Source organism: Psittacula echo (genome assembly GCF_963264785.1).
Source record: "Psittacula echo genome assembly, chromosome: 1".
Lineage (NCBI taxonomy): Eukaryota > Metazoa > Chordata > Aves > Psittaciformes > Psittacidae > Psittacula > Psittacula echo.
Genome location: NC_137735.1, coordinates 138,486,049 through 138,510,347, shown reverse-complemented (window position 1 = coordinate 138,510,347; position 24,299 = coordinate 138,486,049). Strand labels below are relative to the sequence as shown.

General features: G+C 40.4%; 1 protein-coding gene across 1 annotated transcript in view; it reads right to left on the bottom strand.

Moving 5' to 3' along the window:
- The window catches only part of CPNE8 (copine 8), a gene marked incomplete at both ends in the record, with an annotated part of 91,121 nt that extends 67,335 nt beyond the window's left edge, over positions 1–23,786 (bottom strand). Inside the window, 3 exons of the mRNA XM_080622798.1 lie at positions 4,801–4,847; positions 10,476–10,516; positions 23,647–23,786. Of these exons, the coding sequence (XP_080478924.1) occupies positions 4,801–4,847; positions 10,476–10,516; positions 23,647–23,786 (228 nt within the window). The remainder of the gene's footprint in view (positions 1–4,800; positions 4,848–10,475; positions 10,517–23,646) is intronic.
- Between the last annotated feature and the right edge of the window lie 513 nt (positions 23,787–24,299).

The following is a 24,299-nucleotide window of genomic DNA, read 5'->3' as shown; positions in this document are numbered from 1 at the left end:
TCAGTAAAAGAAGATAAATGTGCAATATGGTGATGATTTAATTCCACTGAGGCCATAGAAGGCCTAACAGAATGCCTGTTACATTGCTACCTTTATCGGTCATCAGTTAGACTGAAACTGTTACAAAACTCAGGAGATTCAGTGGCACTGCTAACTTTTCCTTATATTATTTTAAATTACTTTTAATTGAGGCTTGGTTTTTGGTCTCTTTACTTTTTTCCAATGGCTAGACAAATCATTCCTTTGCATTAAATATAACTAATTATTTAACTGAAAAAATCACTATTAGAATTTATCTTACAGATGACATTAAAATGCTGGCCTCTAAAAACCACCAGTCTACACTTTTCAGCTAAATGAAGCATCACCTTTTAAAATCTGTTTTCCCAATTACCTACAGCCTTTTTAAGTAGAATAGGTTATTTCTATAATCCAGTCACTTATAACTAATAACTCAGCTGCTAATTAAATAGTTCTCCACATGGCCTAGTTTCCCCACTAACAGTTGTGTGAAGCTAAAATCTTAATATGGCCAACAAGCAAATAACTTTAGAGACATCAGTTAGGAGAGTAACAGAATCAATCCTTTTCCGGACTCGCTCCAGCAGCTCAGCATCTCTTGTAGTGAGGAGCCCAGAACTGACCACAGGATTCAAGATGCAGCCTCACCAGTGCCAAGTACAGTTATTAGTATTACTTCCCTAAAAAAAAAATAAAATAAAAAGCTACAAAACAAATAGATTTTTACAGAATTAAACAGGATAAATATATAAAAGGCAACTATGAAGACTTGGCAGAGCAGCATTAGTCATACTGAGTGATCAGACAATAAAATGGCAGATGAAATTCCATGTGGATGAACGAAACACTTATATGCATATGAGGAAAAAATGTAGCAGCTAACTTAATACATCAGTGCCCAGGGGGGTTGTGGAGTCTCCTACGTTGGAGATATTCAAGGCCCGGCTGGACAAGTTCCTGTGTGATGTACTCTAGGTTACCCTGCTCTTGCAGGGGGGTTGGACTAGATGATCTTTAGAGGTCCCTTCCAACCCTTGGGATTCTGTGATTCTGTGATCAGTTAGGATGGCTGAATAAGCAGTGTGAGCCCGTAAAGGCAGAAGTCTTTCTGTTGATAAACTGCACAGGGACTAGGTTTAGTTCATGATAGTATTTTCTGATTTTCTTATAAACTGGTCACTTCCACTATCTTGGGATCCCAGTGCAATTTCCCTACCTGCCTTCTCTCTCAGTTTAATGACACAATCAAAAAGATGCTTCTTTTTGGTCTTCAGCATATCTATTCCAGATTAAAAAAAAAGTTAACAGAATCAATGAACAGGAACGCTTGAAGAATGGGAAGCCACGAACAATTATTTTAGAAGACGCAATGGAAGTTTACTGAGGACATAAAATTACATTTGGCAGCTCATGAAGTCATGTCTGAATTCCAGATAGGTACACAAATGTAATTTGCAACCAATGCACTGCTACAGTAGATGGACTAGAGGCTCAGAGCCTCGCTTCATAGGCAGTTCCTTAACAGTTACCCATTGCTGCGTACTGCCAATAAAACTGCAGTTGGTTATTTTCCAATGCCAACTACTTATTTAACATTCACCTTTGAAATGCTTGCTTTTGGTTTCAGAATGAACATCCTCTTTGAAATGAAGAAATTCAGACTTTCCATATATCATTTAAGGCTTCTGTAGATAACACCAAGTTACACTGAGCCATATTTCAAATGTGTCCTCACAAAGTAAGGAGAACTAAATATTTTAAAACCAAAGCTCCGATTCTGATAATGCATTTGTTGCCAACTATATTAAGTGAAATACCTGATGATCACACTATAAGTGCACCAGGCCAACTGTTTTGAAAAACAACACCCTATTTAAACTGAGAACAAAATATTTTAATTCTTTGTTTAGGATTTGGTGCTCAAGAATAACATTGGGTAAAACCACTAGAATCTGTACCATAGGTAAACAGCCAGTGCCCAGAAACCATCCACCCTTCATTAAATGAAAGATTTAACTATTGTATTGAATCCATCTGAATAGCTATCCATCTGAATAGCTTAGCTGAAGGGAAGAAAAAAAAGCACAATGCTACAATGGAGTGTTAGGAAAACTATGGAGATTATGAAATGATTTACTGTGTTTATGATCCCCAGGTATTTTCTGCAGTGTTCAAAAGAAAATAATTAGGCAAAAGAAGGAAGAGAAATATGCAAAAAAGGATGAACAACATAAAGTGTGTTGCTATGACTGAACATCATTAACATCTACATACACTATCAGGGGCTTGTTATTTGTCTCAGTTTTGTCTTCTACAAACAGATCCAGGTCAAATCCACCTATATAAGCTAGTAAAATATTAGATAAGTGCTTAAATGCAACAAAATGGACACATATACAGATTTTTATTGAAAAAACACAGTATTAGTGCATTCACCATTGCAGGCAAAAAAGCATTAAAATAAAGATATTTTATACAAGATTACCCATATAATGTATATATCAATTAATCTTCTACCTACCACCTTATTTTTTACCACTGGTAAAAATATAATACACCACAACATGTAAAATGCAATCCTGACTCAGTCCCTCCATCATGCCAATCTCTGAATTTTAGCTGTCATAACAGCTAGTAGGAATCGGATTCTACTCAACGAACTTTACGTCTGATATAGTTCAAAGTGTACGCTTTTGATCATTACTTGGAGGCATTTCTAAAGAATGATTCATCTGATATAAAGCAGACATCTAAATTAGGTCTGATTAACTGCCCTCAGGATGTCATCTTTTTCCCTTAACTATAAATAGTTCAAACAGTCAACTGAGCAGTAAATACCTGTACCTAGACCTCCTCCTGATAGACAATATAGAGATAATCATGTCTTAAAAGAGAAAACAAAAGCAAACAGAAAAAAAACCCACCAAGCCTCAGATTTTCTAGCAACTGCCATGTCAAAAGTCTGACTTAAACCCTGTGGTTCCTAAACTATCATATAATAATGCTATAACCACATGCCCAAGTGCATCGTGCAGCCAAGAAACTCTAAACAGCGTCAAGATGGAATCCAAGCAATAATGTTGCACACTGCCCTATTCAGGTGGTTTTGTTCTGGTCAAGGAAATGAAACGGCAAAAGACAATGCAAAGCTAAAGCTAAAGAGGTGACACACTGCAACTGTTACAAACTTGGACTTGTTAAAATCATGAGCAGATGGAACCTTTCCACTGACAATTTCCTAAATCACCTCAAAATGAGCACACGGAACAGTTTCTAGGGTGATAATATTACAATTTTTCCATCAGGACAAGTATATTAAAAATGGTTAATACTTCTTTTAACAGTTACGACAGAGAAGCATGAAAATTCCACAAAACTACAGATGAACCTTAGACAACAATAAAAGCCAGAATTTCTGACAGAATCCTCTTGACCCTAGGCCAAAAGAGGACATGAATGCTTTAGTAACGATCAAGGCTTGACTGCCAAACCACACCAATGGTCTTCATGCCTGAAGACTCCAAGTTTTTAGAATTATCTATCCAGAACATTTAGAACTCTCTGTATGTTCACAACTTCTGCCAATGTAATTGATTAATGAATTCCAACTTAGGGTCCTCAAACTGACATTTCTTTAACAGAGGAATGTGATCCAGTAGGTACACTAAGAGGATGTCTAGTACACAGTTCAGAACAGAGAGCAGCAATTTCACTAAACCCAGCAAATTTAATAGGTACAATGTTTCATGTACTGCTCAGCTACACGAGTTTTTCTCCAAGCAGGAGACCAATTCAATTCTCTCATCTCATAAAGACTGAAATCTGCATCCACCATTTTCCAGCAAAGCGGAAAATAAGTTTCTCCAGGCAACTACCTAATATGAGGGAAGAGGTCTAGTTTCTGTGCCCCCAGCCCCTCCACTGGAATGTTTAAATAGTAGTAATAATGTATCAATTCTAAAACCACAAACATCAGTTCTCCTCTCTTTTACAGGGAAAAATAGGAAGATAGTTCATTCCTCTCCTGGCTCTATTCTTACAACAAATGACCACACAGTGGACCACTTATAGTGAAGAACAGTTCCATCAATTCTCTCTGTAAGGCAGCTAAATAGCAGATTTTATCAGTAGACAGATGAGCACCCTTCCCCCAACACTGTCAACTCTTTCAAAGAATAATATTAATGGAAAAAAATTAGATGACTAAGTACAGGGAGACAGTTCCAGGCTACAAATATTGAACTCGTGTATATAATTAATTTAGAGGTACTTGATTTTGTTTCTTAAAACATCTGTCCAGTGTTTAAAGGTTAAGACGACGTAGTCCAACCTACGCATAATCCCCTCCCTCCCTTGTTGCCTGATGTATACACTACTCAGCAGCACTTAACTTCTCCCTAACACTACATGGGAAAAGTAGATCTCTACCATAACTAGAAGCTAGTTTTGCTGACACCAATCATCACCACAGCTGAATCCTTCCATAGGATTTGTATTGATTGAGTGTTTTCCTCTCTTGATATCCACAGACCTTGTCCACACTGATAGCTAAATTTGATTTCACTTATCTCAAGGAGACTATAAAACAAGAATAACAAAAATCACGTATTTTCCCTAATTTTGTTTTCCCTTTTGATGGAAATACGTGATACAGATATGGAACTTGAGATTAATGTGATTAGGTTTTAAAGACTCTTTATTAAAGAGGCTATGACATGCCCTCTGTTGCTAAGGCAAACAACCAGCCTTAAGGATACTCGAAAGGTTTACACATCTTACCTCTCTCCATTCTTTGTTTCCAATGGCTTGTGTGTACAAAACACAGACTGTGAAAAGAAAAATAATAAAAAAAAAAAGTTGGGTCATTCTCAGCATTTGACATATTTTAATTGAACCAATGTTGTAGTGTCTTGTGTTGTTGAAATTATTAACTAGAACAATACAATAGTAATTTGTTTTCCCTCAGTCTTCAGTATTGTCTATTGTTGCAGCACTGACCTAATAAAGAGGGTGGTTCTGAAATGGGAAGCAAAACTTATGCCTTACCTCCAGCAAATCACTTGACAAACGTTAGCAGTAAAATTGGATAAAAGCAGTTCTTCATTAAATGTGGATGGTCTGGCTACCCTGGTTAATCTAATGCAAAATTACCCTAAATTATGTTTCTTTCAAGAGATAGGAGAATTAAAATAAAACCAAACGAGGACCCTACCAGAAAAAGAGAAAGGGGAAACAAAACTGGAAGAAGGAAAAAAATAAGTTCTCATGTTTTCTTGCTTAATTCTGATTCAAATTATTCATATATATAAGTATCTTGCATATGCATCTTTAAAAAACAAAACAAAAAACCTAAAAAACCACCACAACTAAAACCTAATAAAACACAGAATTAAGTTTGTTGACCTAGGCTTTTTTTGAAGGACCAAGCAGCATACTCCCACAGGCATCATTCTCCTTATAGATCTGGTTTTCCACTACAGAACCCACTACACATTAATCTGCAGCATCCAACACAGGGACTGGTGATGGAGGTATAGCGATTGTAAGCAGGTCTTTTAGATACTATTATAAGTACAAGTAATTTGCACTGAAGTTGTATCATAAACTCTTTTTTTTTTTTTTCCTACAGTCTTGGACTAGTTGTAGCTGACAACTGTAAAACAACTTTTACCTGAAACTCCACTACAGCCCTTCTCTAAGCAACAGAAATACAAATATTTGAACACTTTTTTCCTGACAAAATCTTCTTCTGTGCCCATCATTATTTTTCAACAAGAGGTTAAAAATAATATTGTTTTGGGTTGCAGCCTTGAACACTAAAGATAGAAGCCTGGTTTTGTCTTCAATAAAATCAGAATCATCAACAGACATGAAATGAAAGCAGAAGCAAAAATGAAAAGCAAAGCAGAAATGAAGTCAAGCTTCAAATTACATTTTCTTCTTATTTGAAAGGTATTTGGTCCACATACAAACAAAAAACCCCACCCAAACAACAACAACAAAAATCCCATTAGGCAGTAGCAAAGTAGAAAAAAAACCAAGTTCAATAGCTTACATAAAAGTTAACACAATTCAACTTTTTCTCAAAGAAGATACTTCTGTACAAGAAAAAAAGTTTACAAAAAAATTCAAAATCATTCTTTTGAAATAGACATTTGTCCTTCTCCTTTTACTCTAAATGAAGTCTTGGACAAGTAGGATGATTCCAAACCAACAAGCCTATTTTTACAGCACAGTCTGGAGCAGACTGCTGAACTATATTACATGAAGAATGAAAGTAAATGAGAAAATGTAAGAAAACAGTGAAATGGAAGCCATGAAATGGGCTACAGAAGTGTCTGAAGGTTACTGAACTTCTGACTGACCTTTGTATCTAGTAAGATCTGTGTCAAAGTAACCCTGGGAGAAGAAGGAAATGTTAAAGGAAATTCCTACAGATTAAAAAAAGGCAAAAAAAAACCCACAAAAAAAGATTCTCTGGAAATACCCTTCCTGCTAACACAGAATCAGCTCTTCCAAGGGTCAGGTGTCCTGTCTCTACAGCCATACCTATGGTCAGAAATCTTAACATTTTCTAATTCTTGATACCTGATACCATGGTGTCAAATTCAAGGTAAATTTAAGGAAATCTTGCAATGAAGAAGAGGGTGGAAGTGTCAACAGTTATCACTCAGTTGTAGATAGTTCCCAAAATATTATAGTCTGCACCTTCTTATTTTCCCAGATAGTTTGAGCTGCCCTTATCCTGCACTCTGGCATTTTCCTGTTCAATGCACACATGCTTATTCCTTAGTCTGGCAACTACTGTAACACCCAAACTGCCCACTTGAGTTTTCCCAAACATAACAACACATCTACTCCCTTCCAAAGAATTATGAGCCACAACGAGGTTGGTCTTTTCTCCATGCTACCTAAATTTTTCCATGATTCTACAACCAGTTGTAACAGGGGCTTCCCATTACTCTTCGCTCCTCAGCTTCTATACTTTCTAGGCAGAGCTTCCTGAAGATCCCTTTGTCCCAGCTGTCATGAGATTCTCCTCATTGAAACTATCTTCTATGGGGACAGCCTCCAGGGGAAGAGTTTTTACCTCTCCATTATTTCGTATCAGACTCTTAAGATAATGAGGAGTCACAGGACTCCACATTAGGACATTCTATCCTGACCACAGCTGCACAGTGGTTCAGTTTGCCCAGCCAGTGCATGGAAAGAAAATAATTTTGCCCAGCTCTCATTAGACAAAGAAACATACCAAATTCACTAATCTGTATCTCCTTTGCAGGTCTTATCCCTGCCTCATGAGGAAAGCACTGCTTTAGCTCATTCTCTCAAAGAGGGGAAAAAAAATTGTCTCAAAAATATTCCTCGAAAAAGAAATGGTCTCCAAAATGGAAGAACAGAATGGCCTTAATGCTGCAGTAAATCAATATATATGAGCTGCAGTAAATCGGTATGACTTGCTTTGACTCCACTGAAGAGAAAGCACTGTAAGTAAGAGACTTCAGTACTGCTTAAAATACTTCATGAACAGGGCTATCCAAGTCTGTCCCATCTATAGCTAATATCTCTACTTATTTCTGTAACTTGCCTCGAGGGAGGCAAAGTGCCAGCTTTCTCTTGGCATGTATATTCCAGATTGCAGGGAAGTGGTCAGAATTGGAATAAATACTGAGTAGCAATTACAGTATCAAAACACAGCTAAGCAAACTTCCCAAGAAAACTGGAAAAATCACAAGTTCCTTTTTAATTTCAGAAGACTGTTTATGTTGACAAGGGAGTCAACTATATGCGTGTCCCTCTCTGAGAAAAAGACCAAGAGGATGAAATCAGATTTTCATTATCAATATTCTCTCTAGATAACTGCATTGGAGTTTGAAAAGCATATTAGAATTGGCCTAGTCAAATCCAATGAGACCTCAGCATACAGTGATGCTATGTGATTCTACCTTGTACAAGATCTAATGGTTGTAAGTTCAGTGAAGGTATGATGCTGGTTTTGACACCTGTCTTAGCTAACAGGATAAAGTTACCGTATACAGACTAGTCTAAGAATGGCCTTTATCCATTATTGCTGTGCTCAACCAAAGGACACTAGGAGCAAACAAACTAAACTGGCTAATAAAAAAACCCTACAGAATACTAAAACTAAGTGTACACTGTTTGGAGTGTTCCCACAACCAAAGCTGTTTTGCCAAGTAATTTCTCTAGCGCAAATACAGTATGAGCACTTCCAGAGCACAGGCTTCTTCCTTCTCTCTTTGCCAAGGATAGTATCACTGTATTCCATGTTTCTCTACTGCTCACCTGTACAGATAGGCCTGATTGGCAGCATAAGTGGCTACTCACAACTTGAGACCAGATCTCTAAAGCACCCCAGCAATTTAAGTGCTTTAAGTAAGCTATTTACTGGAAACAGGAAAGCAGTGTGTTTTGAACTGACAGGCAAGGTTATGACACTCTAAAAAATATTTCCATATACTCTGAATCCATTAAAAAGCACCACCAGCTTGCTTCTCAGAAATATTTTAAAGACAGATATTAGGAATTCTTTAGGTTTTCCTGCATTCCTTCCCCAGCATAGGTCACGCAACCAGCCACAATCACTTGTTTTGGCCACCTGCTCTGTGTTGGGCTGCCCGCAGGTCACAGACCCTTCAGAGGTGCACTGACTTTTACACGGAGTGTCTCCATTCAAGAACGCATGGCCAGCAGTGTTATCTCTGGAAGTATGGCTGCAGTAGTATCTTCAGCTCTAGCTCATAGCTGCTGCTTTTCTTCTCAAATAGGTTTGAGCAGGGGCCCTGTGTGCTTCCCTGGCTGGCAGAAGTTCTGGCAGGCAATTTACTCACATGGCTTTTAGAACTGACTGGAACCTGCTGTGACAGCACATGGTGGTTCATGGCCTCCTGCCACACAGGTCACACTGCAGTCCCCTGCTACTCAAACTCTGCAATTTATGCCTGACACAGCTATCTGTCTCGTAAAAACTTGAAGCACTTGTCCCTAATAATATCTGAGCTTAAAAACTAGACATCTCATCACTTTCGTAAAGGTGCCTTCATTCTATAAAGAGATCTCTGAATTCTATCAGCAGCAATAGGTCACTGACCACTCTTCAAAATTGCTTAACCTGAACAAGTGAGTTTTTATTAGCCAATTAAAGAACATGTAGTAATATGCAAAACACTCAGAACTGCTTCTGCATGATCTCCCTACACCAGGGGCAAGGTACTGCTAATGTCTCTTTTTTAAAAATAAAAGGTATTGTAGGCTAGGAATGTCAAAGGTACATCTAACTTCATGCAGCTTTCCCCCAGAAAGTAGAAGCTTTTCCATCATTGTGGAATCTCTCTCAAAACCACCTTGGGTTAAAAATGGACAAACACATTCACATGACTCAAGAGTATCTCACCAGGACACATATACTTCTGTCAAGTGTCTGGACATGTATCTCAAGTTATGGCCAATGTCAGTAAGCACAATACGTCATATTCCAAAGAAGAAAATCCCAGGCTTCAAAAATCCCTTACACATTAAAATAGATATGGGGTGATAAAATGACCCATCCTTGGCAGTGTTCAAGGCCAGGCTGGAAAGTGTTTGGAGCAACCTGGTTTAGCAGAAGGTGTCCCTGCCCATGGCAGGGGGTTGGAACTGGATGATCTTTAAGCTCCCTTCCAACCCAAACCATTCTATGCTATGATAAGACACCATAATCTAAGGACTAGTCATTCAACACTACAGCAGTACTTTGATTAAACACTATCAGAAAAAAAGGAATTTTTTTGTGGTCTCAGTTCTTTGATGAACGTACCATAAAGTTTCTGTTACAGGAAGATAGTAATGGATTTTAAAACAGAAGTCCTGCCATATATAAATTCATAGTCATGAGAATTTTTGTTGGATCCAGTCATATATTAACAAAACTTACAGGGAAAGTGGGTATCACTACCTGACATAACTGAAAACATTAAGTCATAAACCATGATATGATTATTGATCAGGTAAGGTCATATTTCTCAGAAACAATTTAACTTAATTTTATTTTTCAGCATTTGACTCTAGGACTAGTGGACGCTATATGCATTAGCAGCAACAAGTGCTTCTAGTTTGCTTAGGAGTTTGCTTGCCAGCTTTGAAAGAGATCTAGAACAACAGACTAAAAAAAAAATACTTTTCTGCATTTATTAATTTTAGGAAAATGTAGGTTGACTTCTAAATAAGGAACCATGTAGCTCAAGAAAGCAACACTGAATACAGACTTTTTGAAATTGGAATTCATATAACAATCCATAAGCATATCTTACTTAGGTGTAACTTAATTACTTTAAATAATTGTCACAAAGACAATGTAAACCTAACTGAGACTGAAGGAAATCACTTACGTAGCTTTTAATCCAGTGTTTGCACATGTGGAAGATGTGATGAAAAGAAATAAAATGCTGTATACTTACTTGGATCAGATTTAGAAAATGTATCTCTGTCCAAAAGATTTCTGTTAAAAAAAAAAAAAGAGATAAAATAATCTTATTTATAAAAAATGGTGGAAGACACAAATCAGACACCAATTCATATATGTTTTTAACAGTTTGATAGTCAGCTTAGTTTTATACCCTTCCAATATGTAAGATTTACTAGAAGTCAGTCAGCATTAACACTTGAGTAGTCTTACATTTAATTTTATTATACATTTTGGATTTGAGCAAACTGTGGTTCATACACTCCAATACCATGAAGTGAGAAGCAACACATGACAAGGATATGAAATGTATGTAAGACATCAGGAACAGAAATACCTTAAAATCCCAAACATCTAGCAGAGATGAACTTGCTAGCTGAACCCAAAAACTTTAGACTTTACTTAAAAGAATGGCTATGAGATCTCAGAGCCATCAGGAAATATCTGTAAGAATCTGACATGGATGAGTAAGGTAAAGAAAATGAAAGCATACACAGAACACACCAAAACTAGGAATTTTCCAAATATCTACAAAATACCTAGGAATAAGCAGTAAAATTGATTTCTTTGTTATGCAGTGTAGTGGTCCCAATATTGTAGGCACACTTTAGATAACTGAGAATCATTCACAGAGGAGGAGGCTCAAATTAACACTAAGTCTAGAGAACTAGGACTGACCAGAAAACTGTTCTTAGAATAGTTACCAACATTTCATTATTGAAAATTAAAAATAAATAATAATAAAAAGATTATCTGGACAAACTGGAAAAATGGTCTGAAAACAGGAAGCCATCAAACAGGGACAACTCAGGTAGTTGAAGTTAGGTATTAAACTCAATCCACAGCAAAAATGCAGTTTAGCTGCATGTACCTAGATATACAGCAGTTACATCAAAAATTGTTCTAGACCAGCAGACCAAAAATTGAATGCAAGACAGGAATCTTGTGCTTTTGGGAAAAAGGCATACTGGAATACATAAACAAAAAAGCTATAGAGTAATTTTTCTGGTCTTCATAATACTAGCAAACACTCAATTCAAGCAATAACATTTTGAGCAAACCAATTTCTTGCAATCTAAAGACAGACATGGAGCCACTAGAGTCCAGCGGAAGCAGAAGTAATAAGAAGTCTATAGAATATATCTATGAAGAAAACATTACTGCAAATTGAAGCTGATCTCCATGCAGACAGAGCAAGCAGGAACAGGTTTAACCACAAACTGAATCTTCTGCTCTGCAAGTGCAGAAGTTGAACTTGATTCCATTGTTTTACCACCTTTCATTGTTAGAGGTGGCCAGACATGACATGAAATCTCCACCACTGACAGTCTTTAAGAATATGTTAGGTAGCTACAAGTACTAATAAGTTCTTTGATTCTACCCTAGAGCAAGCGGAAGGATTAAATAACTAGTTTACATCACTTACAGCTTACTGTTTTTAGGAAGTAGTATAGCTTCTTCAAAGATCACCATTTATTATTCTCAGATCTAAATCACATTATTTTTGTGCTGCTGAAGAGTGGTGAAAAAGTGTATTAATACACTGTTCGATAGAGGTGTTCTAAGTGTTCCACTTAAGCTTCAACACGGAAAAAATATTGTATTCCCAATTTACATACTGCCAAGTCCACATTTCAGAACAAGCAATATGAATAAAAGATAGCTTTAAAAGAATGTTGGGTGCATCCGTTTTATTTAGTCTAAGAAGGCACTAGGATTAAAATTAGTATTTGTGAATGAACCTGACATCTGCACATGCTGCTTCTTCAGAACTTCTCTAATCCATTCAGAAGTGGGATTTTCATATATGGATTCTATATTTCATATATGTATTCGACCTTATCCAAAAATATACAAATGGAAATATTAACAAACGCAGGAAAACCAATGATTCCAAGTCTGTACTTGACAACGACCACTACAACCTACTTTAAAAGACTGTACAGCAAGTTCTACAATATCAGAACTACCAATCCAAAATGAAAATTGCCTCCCATTCCTGTTTAATTATACATATCTAGATATGCCGTTAATTTATGGTAACTAGAATTGGTTTTATAGCAATTCAGCTGGGGAAAATAAAAGCCTAGACACGGGTTATGAGAAAGAGACAGCACATTAGGTTTCAGGATAGGCCTCCCATGCTCACTATTAGGATTCCAAGCAATTTAAATTCCTCTCCATAAATACTCTACAATGACCTTATAATTGGTATGTTAGCATTTGTGACTGCAGATTAAGATTAAACCATTTTAATGACTCTTACACTGAGTTAGGGTGCCTTGAGGTATTTTTAATATTTCCTACTCTTACTCCGTTTCTTTTTTTCTTCATCTATTTTCCCATATACATAACACCATGAAGACTGCCCATACCAGCAGCTCAGTCTATCCCGATGCTCTTATTCCAGCAGCTGCAAAAAGCAGGCACTATGGGAACAGAATGAGAGCAAAGTTATTATCTCTAACACTTCCTGAGATGTTCCTGCTCATCAATCATTAGCTGCTCAAGGACTTCTTGAATTCAGAGTATTTCTACACAGTCAGTATCCCTGGAAGGACTGAAATACCAAAGGTTAACATTGCAGTTCAGGTCAGCAAGTGTTTTGAACTAAGACAGCTTTCAATATCCTCCATTCGGCCCTTCACACATTTCACCATAAATAAAAAACATCTTCAGCAAGGTTTGCAGACATGCCTGATCTTTCAAATCATTAATAACCAGCCAAAATGGTAACATAAGAATTTAACAAGCTATTCAAGCAATGCAGCCAGTTTCAGAAGGAATGTAAAGAACAGCGATAACACGTGGCGGGGAAGTCAGGTTTGACCACTAGATCACTTAACAGCTCCAGCAGCTGCTCAATTTCCTCTGTACATTTTCATTTCACCAGTCAGACTCACCTCTGTGCCTGGCAAAATCTTGGAGCAGATTCTCCTGGAAGGCATGCTAAGGCACATGGAAACCAACAAGGTGCTTGGTGACAGCCAGCATGGCTTCACTAAGGGGAAATCCTGCCTGACCAATTTGGTGGGCTTCTATGATGGGGCTACGGAACTGATGGAGACAGGTAGAGCAGCTGACGTCATCTACCTGGACTTGTGCAAAGCGTTTGACACTGTCCCAAACGACATCCTTGTCTCTAAATTGGAGAGACATCAATTTGATGGGTGGACCACTCGGTGGATAAAGAACTGCCTGGATGGCCACATGCAAAGAGTTGTGGTCAATGGCTCGATGTCCGGCTGCAGACCGGTAACAAGTGGTGTCCCTCAGGGATCGGTGTTGGGACCGGTCTTGTTCAACATCTTTGTCGGTGACATGGACAGTGGGATTGAGTGCACCCTCAGCAAGTTTGCCGATGACACCAAGCTGAGTGGTTTGGTTGATACGCTGGAGGGAAGGGATGCCATCCAGAGGGACCTTGACACGCTTGTGAGGTGGGCTGATGCCAACCTTATGAAGTTTAACCATGCCAAGTGCAAGGTCCTACACCTGGGTTGGAGCAATCCCAGGCACAGCTACAGGTTGGGCAGAGAAGAGATTGAGAGCAGCCCTGTGGAGAAGGACTCGGGGGTGTTGGTCGATGAGAAAATGAACATGAGCCGGCTTCAGTGTGCACTCACAGCCCAGAAAGCCAACCGTATCCTGGGCTGCATCAAAAGCAGCGTGACCAGCAGGTCGAAGGAGGTGATCCTGCCCCTCTACTCTGCTCTCGTGAGACCTCACTTGGGAGTATTGTGTGCAGTTCTGGTGTCCTCAACATAAAAAGGACATGGAACTGCTGGAACAAGTCCAGAGGAGGGCCATGAGGATGATCAGGGGACTGGAGCACCTCCCGTATGAAGAAAGGCTGAGAAAGCTGGGGCTGTTCAGCCTGGAGAAGAGAAGGCTGCGTGGAGACCTCATAGCAGCCTTCCAGTATCTGAAGGGGGCCTACAAGGATGCTGGGGATGGACTCTTCATCAGGGACTGTAGTGACAGGACAAGGGGTAACGGGTTCAAACTGAAACAGGGGAAGTTTAGATTGGATCTAAGGAAGAAATTCTTTACTGTGAGGGTGGTTGAGGCACTGGAATGGGTTGCCCAAGGAAGCTGTGAATGCTTCATCCCTGGCGGTGTTCAAGGCCAGGTTGGACAGAGCCTTGGGTGACATGGTTTAGTGTGAGGTGTTCCTGCCCATGGCAGGGGATTGGAACCGGATGATCTTAAGGTCCTTTCCAACCCTAACTATTCTATGATTCTATGATTTTAGGGGGAAAACAATCAAAGTGCTCCTTTAAATACATGAAAACTGCATGGCATATAAGCAGATGCCAATATACAACCAAGAGAAATGCTAAAAGCAAAAGAAGAAAGAAGACTGGATGCATTTCTGGAACTTCATGTTGCCTTTAATCCCCTTAATAGTCAATGGCACTTCCTGCACAGATTGAGTGATACAAGGTGCATTTCTTTCCCTTTACCTGAGAAAAGCATTCTCTTTGGTAGTACACTATTTTATCTCGGGAAGCAGTTCTAGGAAAGCTCAGAAACTCAGAAATCAGAAATATCCAAAACTATTTCCTCCTCCTAATCAAAGAACATGGGGAGTATATTTTTTCTAGGCACATTCAGCCTTTCAAATAAAGAATGCAAAAAGAAAAGAGGAGGAATTGCTATTGAGTATGAGGAAGGGAAAAAAAAAGGAGAAATATGCTTTCACCTGGAGAAACACACACATGTCCAATATGTACAGCAAAGAAGTCTAGGAACATCTGTGCAGAAAGCAGTATTCTACCAGCACAGATTCTGAAGGAATTCATTCCAAACCTGCCCGTTCTGGAGTGGACCTTCCAAAATGGTTGCAATAGAACAGATGATTAAGGGAAAAAATAAATAGGAACCACAGCAATAACACCTACTTGTCTAAACTGGAAAGCACAAGACTGATTACAAATGCTGGGATAAAGGGGTTTTTTTCTGTATCATGAGATAAATTTTTCCAGGAAAAAAATAAAAGTAATCAGTACATAAGAAAAGTTAAAATCTATTTAGCTATGCCTTGAAGAATCACTTTGTTCACAGTTTCATCAGGTCCATGAAGGTTTGTCAAAATAACAGTTTCTGTGCTTTACTTGGTGTGGTGCTTTGCTTGAAAAATTGTTTGAGAATAAAGGAGAGTTTTTGTATTGTAAGGAACCTACAACTGACATCTAGTCCACCTGCTTGACTACTTCAGGGCTGGGCAAGTGTTAAAGCATGTTATAATTTTTTAACAATTAACAAAATTAACAAATTAACAATTTGTTGTTAATTTTGGGCAATTAACAACATTGCCCAAATGTCTTTTAAACACTATGTTGGTTTGTACAGTCCCACATACTCTATGGACTATACGTACATTGACAAAGATTGGCCTACGTTAAAAAATAACACTTACTCACCTTGTTCACATATACTTTGCTTCAAATTTGACTTTATTTTAATGATCAGTATTTGAACTTCCTGCTCTGCAGGGTTTAAATTTAACCCTTTGTTAAATCCAACTGCTAAGCAGAAGTAAATCCAATCCCCCCTTCAGAAATGACAGAATTATGGCACTAAAGAACAGAAGTACACAAAAAAATCCCCAACTGTGTTCATATGACTGGAAAAATACTTATTTATACATTGCTTTCAACAGCTCTGAAATCCTTTATGCTAAAAATACAGTTTGCTTCAGATGAATTTGTCACAATCTCTCCAGCTGTTAAGGGTTTATGTTTCTCATCTTTAGATTACATTAAAGTGCAGGCAAAGATTCCTTGGTTGTGAAATAAAGCCCTCGGCAGTTTGCAAACACAGAAGTTAGTTACCCATGCACAATTATTCTTAATTTTTAGAAAATATACATTTTCAGATATCAGATTCTCATATAAGCGTACATGACTTTTCTCACAGTATACTTGTGTCATTCCATGGGAAGAACAACTGCCCCTAATTCATCAAACAGTTCATTAAACAAATGCATTTCTGTTTCCCGCACTTAATGTTGGGCCCACATGCCTTTTTCAAAGAAGAACCAGAGGGGAAAAAAAAATAAAAACCATTTTTTACTGTGCAGAATGGTATCCATTCTACTACTGGTTTTAACATATCTGTATGACGTCCTAGCAAACACTGTCCCTCAGCCTCAACTGATATTACTGGACTTGCAATGGGCAGTCCTATGTAAGACGATGTATGATCCAAACAACCTACTTGAGTGAAGAATCCACTTGACTTCTTGCAGAGTAATTGCACAAACAACTTTCCTGTTGTGGTGCTAGCTTAAGTAGCCACCTTTCCCTAGCTATTTAACTCTCTTTTTCTGTATTCTCTCAGAACACAATAAAAAGCAAGCTATCAGCCTTCAGATCTCTAGATTCAAAATGCCCTGGACCAAAAAGAAGATTAGACAATTTCTCAGAATTTTATCTTCCTGTCAAAATAACTGGCTCTCTTGGGAAAGGCTCACAGGTGAGAAAACAGTGGCTCTCCTGATCAACAGGCAATTAGGATGACCTCTTCCTTCTGGTTTTACGTTGCCTCTGCTCTTTGCGGCACTAGAAGACCTGGGGAGAAAGCAAACATACCTCTGATATGCAAGCTTAAACATCTACAATACCTCTTCATAACCTGTGGAAAAGTAATTGGCTCTGCTTGTTCACAAGGAGACCAAGAAGTAATTTTTAGCCTCCCAGTAACTTTTGTTGTCAATTTAAACAGATACTGGTTCAGAAGCCATTCTCTTAAGGGAAAAAGAAAGGGAGAAGCAACGTGAAAGGTTAGACCAGCAGTGCTTCCATGAGTTTATGACAACCCACAGTCTTCTCTGCCTAGATGTACACAAAGCTTCAGGTTGAAACCTCTATTAAAACTGCTGACTACTCCTGGGGGTAAAAAATAAAAAACAAAGGAAGTCCCAAGCTTCTTTACTTAAACATAGCAGTATTTTCCAGGAATGCTGTGGAAACAGACAGAAAGTACTGGATTATGAAAATGTGGGCAAGATATTCTTGTTAGTGGGTGAAGCACTGCTCACATAGCAAAGAAAGAGAATGAGGAAAATAATACTACTACAGAAAGCGTTCATAATAATACATTTAAAGTTGCTTCACACTTCTTAGTACTTCTCTCTTTTCCTGCTGGCAGGGTTTCCTTTATAGCACCCTTCTGGGGCTAAGATTGTTGGCGTCAGCTGTGGGAAGGTGTTACAGTGAGCCATCACTGTCCCACGTCTTGTCTGGGGAGAAGCATGAAGTTTAGTGGTGGCAGGAGTGGAGCAGGTGGTCTCAGGAGGAGTTTGATATTGATGGCTCCCTCCTCCCCACTCTGAGAATCCCTATCTGGCTTACTTTTCCAACATGCTCTTACACCTCGCTCTTGCTTCATTGGTCTGCAACTCCATTTTACATCCAAATTTACTGTGTATGGTGTGTATTACATCTGCTTGAGACCTGCTCTTTCAGCACCTCATTATTCCGAAAAACAGGTTTGCCCAGCTCCCAGCCTGCACTTTTTACCAACCACTGGTGACCTCTTTACACCACTGGGGTCCCCAGTGGTATCCTGAGCCCCCTCTTTTCAGCTTTTGCTCTACTACTCTGTGTCCTGTGTCCCCACTTCCAAGACCTCTGCTATCACACCATGCCAGCGCTCCTCTGCATTACACTGTCCTTTGAGAGTCACAAATACATCAATATACACAGAATAACAACTTATTACTACTACCTGTAGAAAGAAGTATGTTTATACCACACAAAAACAAGCCAAAGAGAAACTAACTAAGCAGTAGCCACCTGGTCATTAGAAAAAACACTGGGTTTGGGTTTGTAGCTAAGCTCCATATAGGCAAAGACAATTTTAGACAAAACTGGGCAAGTCTTGAGACTTGCAGAGTTAGTGTGAAACCTGGGGCCTGGGAATCACAACACTGAATTCACAGGGCAACAGATCTGCCTTAAACTCTAGAAGTCACATAGTTGCATGCTTAAAGTTCAAACAACACAGACACACAGGTGAAAGCCAAACCATGTAAGCTATCAGGAATGCATTTCCATTACTACGTTGATGGACACTGTCACCCATTTATTTTTTTTTCCCCAATACACTAATTTTTCCCAGCTGGAGCCAGCTGGTTGTCCAGGCAGTTTCATTTCAAAGCAAAACCACACAAGATTAACTTTCTGTTGCTCGTCACACATAGCCACTCCACAGACACTTAATCCAACCTGGACACACGTACACAAAGAAAGCAGGAAAATGAAAACCAGATTTACAATCAGGATGAATTTTATATTCTGTATTTTGTATTACACAGAGCTACAACACCAAATAATCTGTTATGGATATCTCTTTTAGCAATGCATCTTTCTGTGACAGGAATTTCTAACAAATGATTGCTATTTCCAAAATTGAGGAGGCAACTACACCGTCTGGAGAGAAGTGATCTTAACAGAAATCAATGCCTAGGACAATCAAACATACAATTAAACATACTTTTGGGTGCTGCAACCACTAGAAAGTGGCTGGTTAAGATATTCAGGCTGCCAAACAAAAGAAAAGGCAAAATATGTGAAATAGTAATTTTTGTTCCTCTGTGCAAGAAACTTGAAATTAAATTATCTTCATTACTCAGAATAGGAGTTGCTTAGTTCCATTCAGCCTATTAATTAATATTACATTTCTGTAAAAATTGTAAAGTGGCACAGAACTGATGCAAACCAGGCATGGGCAACCAGTTGCATTTCTCTTGAATTAATCATGATAAGGAGTTTATGCGGCCTTTACACACACTATGCCTGGTATGGGAACACAGCCAGTGTAGAGCCTATCCAGCATAAACCCAGAACACTGAGGACAGACTGCTCGACTTAGTATATAGCCTTGCAGAGCAATACTGCCATAACAAAGTATAACCCTTTTACTATCTTTCAGATAACCACTAGAAGTCATACACTTTCAGTACACTACTAGAAGTCATAAAATGACCAAGCTACAGGTTCACTTCCATATAGATATTAAAAATTAGTCTCAAGAAGATAATTCGGATAACTCCTAATTCAGTAAGTAAATAAACATTAACACAAGGCTTAATGAAACTCTTGGCCATTTTTGTAAGATAAGGTTTCATAAAGGCTGAGGCTCAATCAGAAGCCAACAAGAAAAACCCTGGGTCCACAGAGCTACCATGAGGAGCAGAAATCACTGTGATATACATCACAATAAATAGTGAAAAACTGCGTATGTTCACATACAGCACAAACTTTAAGATATGTTACAACCATCATCTACCCATGTTCCCAACATTAAGTATGCTAGTTCAGTCAACTACATCATAACTGCACTGATAGTAGGGAAGATGAGAATAGAATATGAAGCTTTTTGAGATTTAACTAGATTGGAATTGATGAAGAACATCACCACAGGGGGGAGGTAAGGGTGACAGACGCATGGCCTAAAGCTTACCTCAGGCTCACATGAGACCACAAGTTTACACAGCTAAAGTCAAGATTCAAGTCTAGGCACAGGCCTACACAAAGCATGCAGTGCAAACACCTCTTTAGAGGAAGGGGAATCTTTGGGCTGGAAAACAGTAGTGGAGTAAAAGATAAAGCGCAGCCTATATTCTCTCTTCCACACTAATTGGAGAGCCAAGGTCTTGATTCTTCATCTCATGACAATCGTGTAAAATTATGCCAGGTGGCAACAACCAAAGATCACAGAGCAGGTGACAGTGAAATTTTCATCAGACCATGGATGCCCTTCAGGCATGTGATGAAAGGAGCTACAGGGCGCAGAGGGAGATGGCTACTAGAACAACTGATCCAGGCAATAGCAGATTATTACCAACACCAGAGGATTCCCTCTGACGACACATTTATGTTGTTCTGCCACATTGCATCTGGCTTGAGCCAAAGAATACAGATTCTTGATTTAAAAAAAAACAAAACAAAACAACCAAACAACTCAGAAGGTTGGAAATCTACATCTTCCAAGAGTCAGCAAAGAATCGTCAACATTTTATTCGATAGGCATTGACTAGTAATAACTAAAAAGAATTAATTTCTTCTTCTTCCAACATTTGTAAAACTACAGCCAAATGCTGGCATTTTATCAGCCATGGGAATCATATGAAAAGGTTTTAGTCATACCCCAGAAAGAACACCACCTGATACCCAAAATATTTCATAATTTTCATAGACAATTTCTCATCCCATAAGATGCATTCCTCCTGAAGGTTACCTCATGTGCCCCTGAAGGTAGAACAGCCTGGCTTGCAGAATAAGAAGTAGTGCAATGTCATCTGCATGGTACTGGAACCTGGTGAACTTGGTAACACTGACAGTACCAGCTTGCAGGGCAAATTAACTTGGGAAGTGCTGACAGATAAACTATACAGAATTAAAAGCTTAAGTGAACAGAAGCTGTTTCCTTAATAAGAAGGAAAGAAAGAGGGAAAATAAATAAATAACCAGAGAGAAGAAAACTGTCTAGAGTAACAAGTTTATTTTGTGACACAAACAGCTTGCACTGCTTCACTGTCCAGCAAGTTACACCACCAGTACAAATGGAAGAAATTCCTAGACTTCCTATAAAGAAAACAAGCAAAAAATGAAAATCTGTGAAGAAAGAACAGTTATCAGCTGATAACTGTTGATGGAAACAAGTGACCAAATTGGTTGTATAACTCCAGCTACCAAGAGAAAATTAACATCATGACTGTCCTGGGTTCAGCAGTAGCAGTCATTTTTTCTCCTTCTTAGTAGCTGTTGCAGCACTGCGTTTTTGACTTTCAGCCTGGGAACAGAGCTGGTAACACCGATGTTTAGACTGACCAAGGACTTTGTGAGTCTCATGCTCTGCCAGGGAGGAGGAGAAGCTGGGAGGAAGCAGGGACAGGACACCTGACCCAAACTAGCCAAAGAGGTATTCCATACCACAGCACGTCATGCCCAGGATGTAGAACTGGGAACCCGGAAGGGCTGGATCATGGCAGGGTGGGGGTGAGGTACCGGCTGGCGAGCACGGTTGTATTCTCTTGCCTGTTATTTCCTTTATCATTATTATTATTGGTGGTAGCAGTAGTGGTTTGTGTTATACCTTAGTTATTAAACTGTTCTTATCTCAACCCGTGGGAGCTGCATTCTTTTGATTCTCCTCCCCGTCCCTCCAGGAGCGGAGGGAAGAAAGGTGGGGGGGGGCAAGTGGACTTCGTGGTTCTGATTTACGGCCTGGGCTTAAACCACAACAATGACCCAAACTATTTTAAAAGCATTTCTCTTCAGATGTTAAGGAATACACAACTGCTAATTATTAAAGAAATTTTCAGCATTCTCTGAACTTTGCATCTTACTCTCTATTTCACAATTTCATTTAACACTACTTTTTGAGAGCCTGAGCCAATGAATGTTTATAGATGAATCGCAAATGTGTTAATCATTAATCTCTGTCCCAATGTCACTCATTTTATACTCGATTTTGAAGCATGATTTTGTAATCCAAAGCTGCCATCCCAGCACATTAAGAAGAAAGGAATCACCATAGAAATCCCCATCCTCTATATTTGACACCAAGACATGTTGGGAAGGCAGCCCATTTTTTTAAACAAGGAAAAAGAAAGCAGTTTTAACTAAACAGACATGGCTTTTAAAGATACCTACGAAGAAATAAATATTGAAGCTATATACTGAAATTAGTTACCAGAAAGGTAACTAAGGTCAGAATTCACTGACTATGTCATATACCTACATTTCCTTGTAACTATCTGATGGATTCTTAAATCACTACAGAACAAGGATTTAAAGAAAACATTACAGGTATATATAAACAAAACCTGGAATAAAAGAAACTCATTATAAGGTAACAGGGTTAAATCCAGCATGAATGTTCCGGTATTTGTAATTGTGACAGGTTACTTAAGGAACCCAGCAGTAATACTAGAAGCCCAAGACTGCTTTTACATGTAGCAGCTCACTCTTCAGGGGATCAGGGTTTTCTGAGGTTGTTGCCAGTGAACTTTGCAGAGACAGACAGTAAATACATCAGGGCATTCATATGTCAGCCTGGTGACTAGTTCAGTATTTCAAATTCAATCTTACTCCTCATTGTCTCAGCCTTCTTTCAAATGCACTCTTCACAAAACATCAAATCATACTTTATTTACTAAGGAAAAAGAGGAAGTGGTCTGAATCTAGGTTCAGAGCACTTTGGCTCTCTCCTCATAGAAGCGGTGTTAACAGCAGCAGCTCCCTAGCAGCTCCATCAGAAAATAGAGCAACGGACTGTAGCACAAACTTTGCCTCATTTCCCAACAAGAAACAACACTAACAGTTCAAATTATCCACTAGAAGCTGCCAGCTCTGCCAGCGAATGGAACTGTTCTGCAACTTCTAGGGAATATCGAAGGAAGCTGCGAAATGTGAACGAGAACATGAATATAAAAGACCACAAATAAATCCACTTTCAGACCTCTGATAGGAAACTCCCTGTGCTTCAAGGGAGAATGCCGATAAACAAACCACAGCCAAAAGAATGTCCGGGAACAAATCTGCATACGCTAGATGTGGTGTTACGGGCTGGCATTTTTGTAATTTATCGGCAGCAGAGTTGCTATAAAACGTGACGAGTAACACGCCCGGTTTCGTAATAGTTTTGCAAGAGAGTGCCTTAAACACGCTGCGAAACGATTGCTCCGGATGGGAGTTTTCTCCGTCCCCACCGCGGCACTTGGGACAGCTCCAGAAGTTAAATACCCGCTGGATGAGGCTCGGCGCACGGCAGGGCGGCTCCTGCGCCCTCTGCCAGCTTCCTCCCATGCCGGCAGCAGGGGCTAGACCGCAGCCGCTCCTCCCCCGGCGGCACCCCGGCCGGTGCGAGGTAGCGGGCGGGCAGCGGACCCCAAACTGCTCCCAGGCTCTTCCCGAGGCGGGGTATTTACAACTTCCCCGCGCTGGGCAGCGCTCCCCGGGGCTGGGTGGAGCGCCCCGGACAGCGCCGGGTTGTGGAGGGCAACCCCGCGCCTGGACGCTGCCCCACACCACCGACAACCCCCGGGCGGGGGTCCCCAGACCCGACACAGGCGGGCCCGGCCCCTCGCCTGTCTGCTCTCCCTCCGACGCCCCGGGGCGAGCGGGCAGCGCTCCCCTGAGCCGCCGCCGTACCTGCAGGACACGGAGAGCTCCACCTTGGTGGCCGGGATGCTGGAGCTGAGCACGTTAAAATCCCCCACGGACGCCATGTTCGCAAACCCACCACTTCTACCCGTCGCCGGCTGCCCCGCCGGCTTCTCCAGCGCGAACATGGGGCAACGCTGCAGGCAGGCGGGAACGGCAGGAGGGAAGGGAAGGGAGGGGAGGGGAGGGGAGAGGAGGAGGCCGGCCGGCAGAGAGGGAGGGCAGGAGGCGGTGCCAAGTGGCCCCGCACCGCGCGGAGCAGCACCGGCACAGCCCGGGGGCTGACACCGCCGCCCGAAGCGGGAGCGGAGCGGTGACGTCACCGCGAGCGGGAGCCGCGCGTGACTGCCCCAGCGCGAGGCGCCCGACGGCCGGTGTTAGGGGCGGGCTCGCAGGCCGGGGACCCCAGCGCGTCCCAGCGGTACCGCGGCCGGCGCCACCCCACATCGTGCGGGGCGGGGAAGGGCGCCGGTAGGAGCCAGCCCGCGAGGCGGACCGAGCGCTTTCGCTCAGCGCCTCCACGGTGGTTTCCCCCTCGGCCCTGAAACTCCCGTCCCGCCCCGTAGGCTGTCCGGGGAACCCCCTCCTGTCCCGGCTGAGTTAGCCGAGCGATAGTGCCCCGAGCTCCGCCCTGGAGCCGG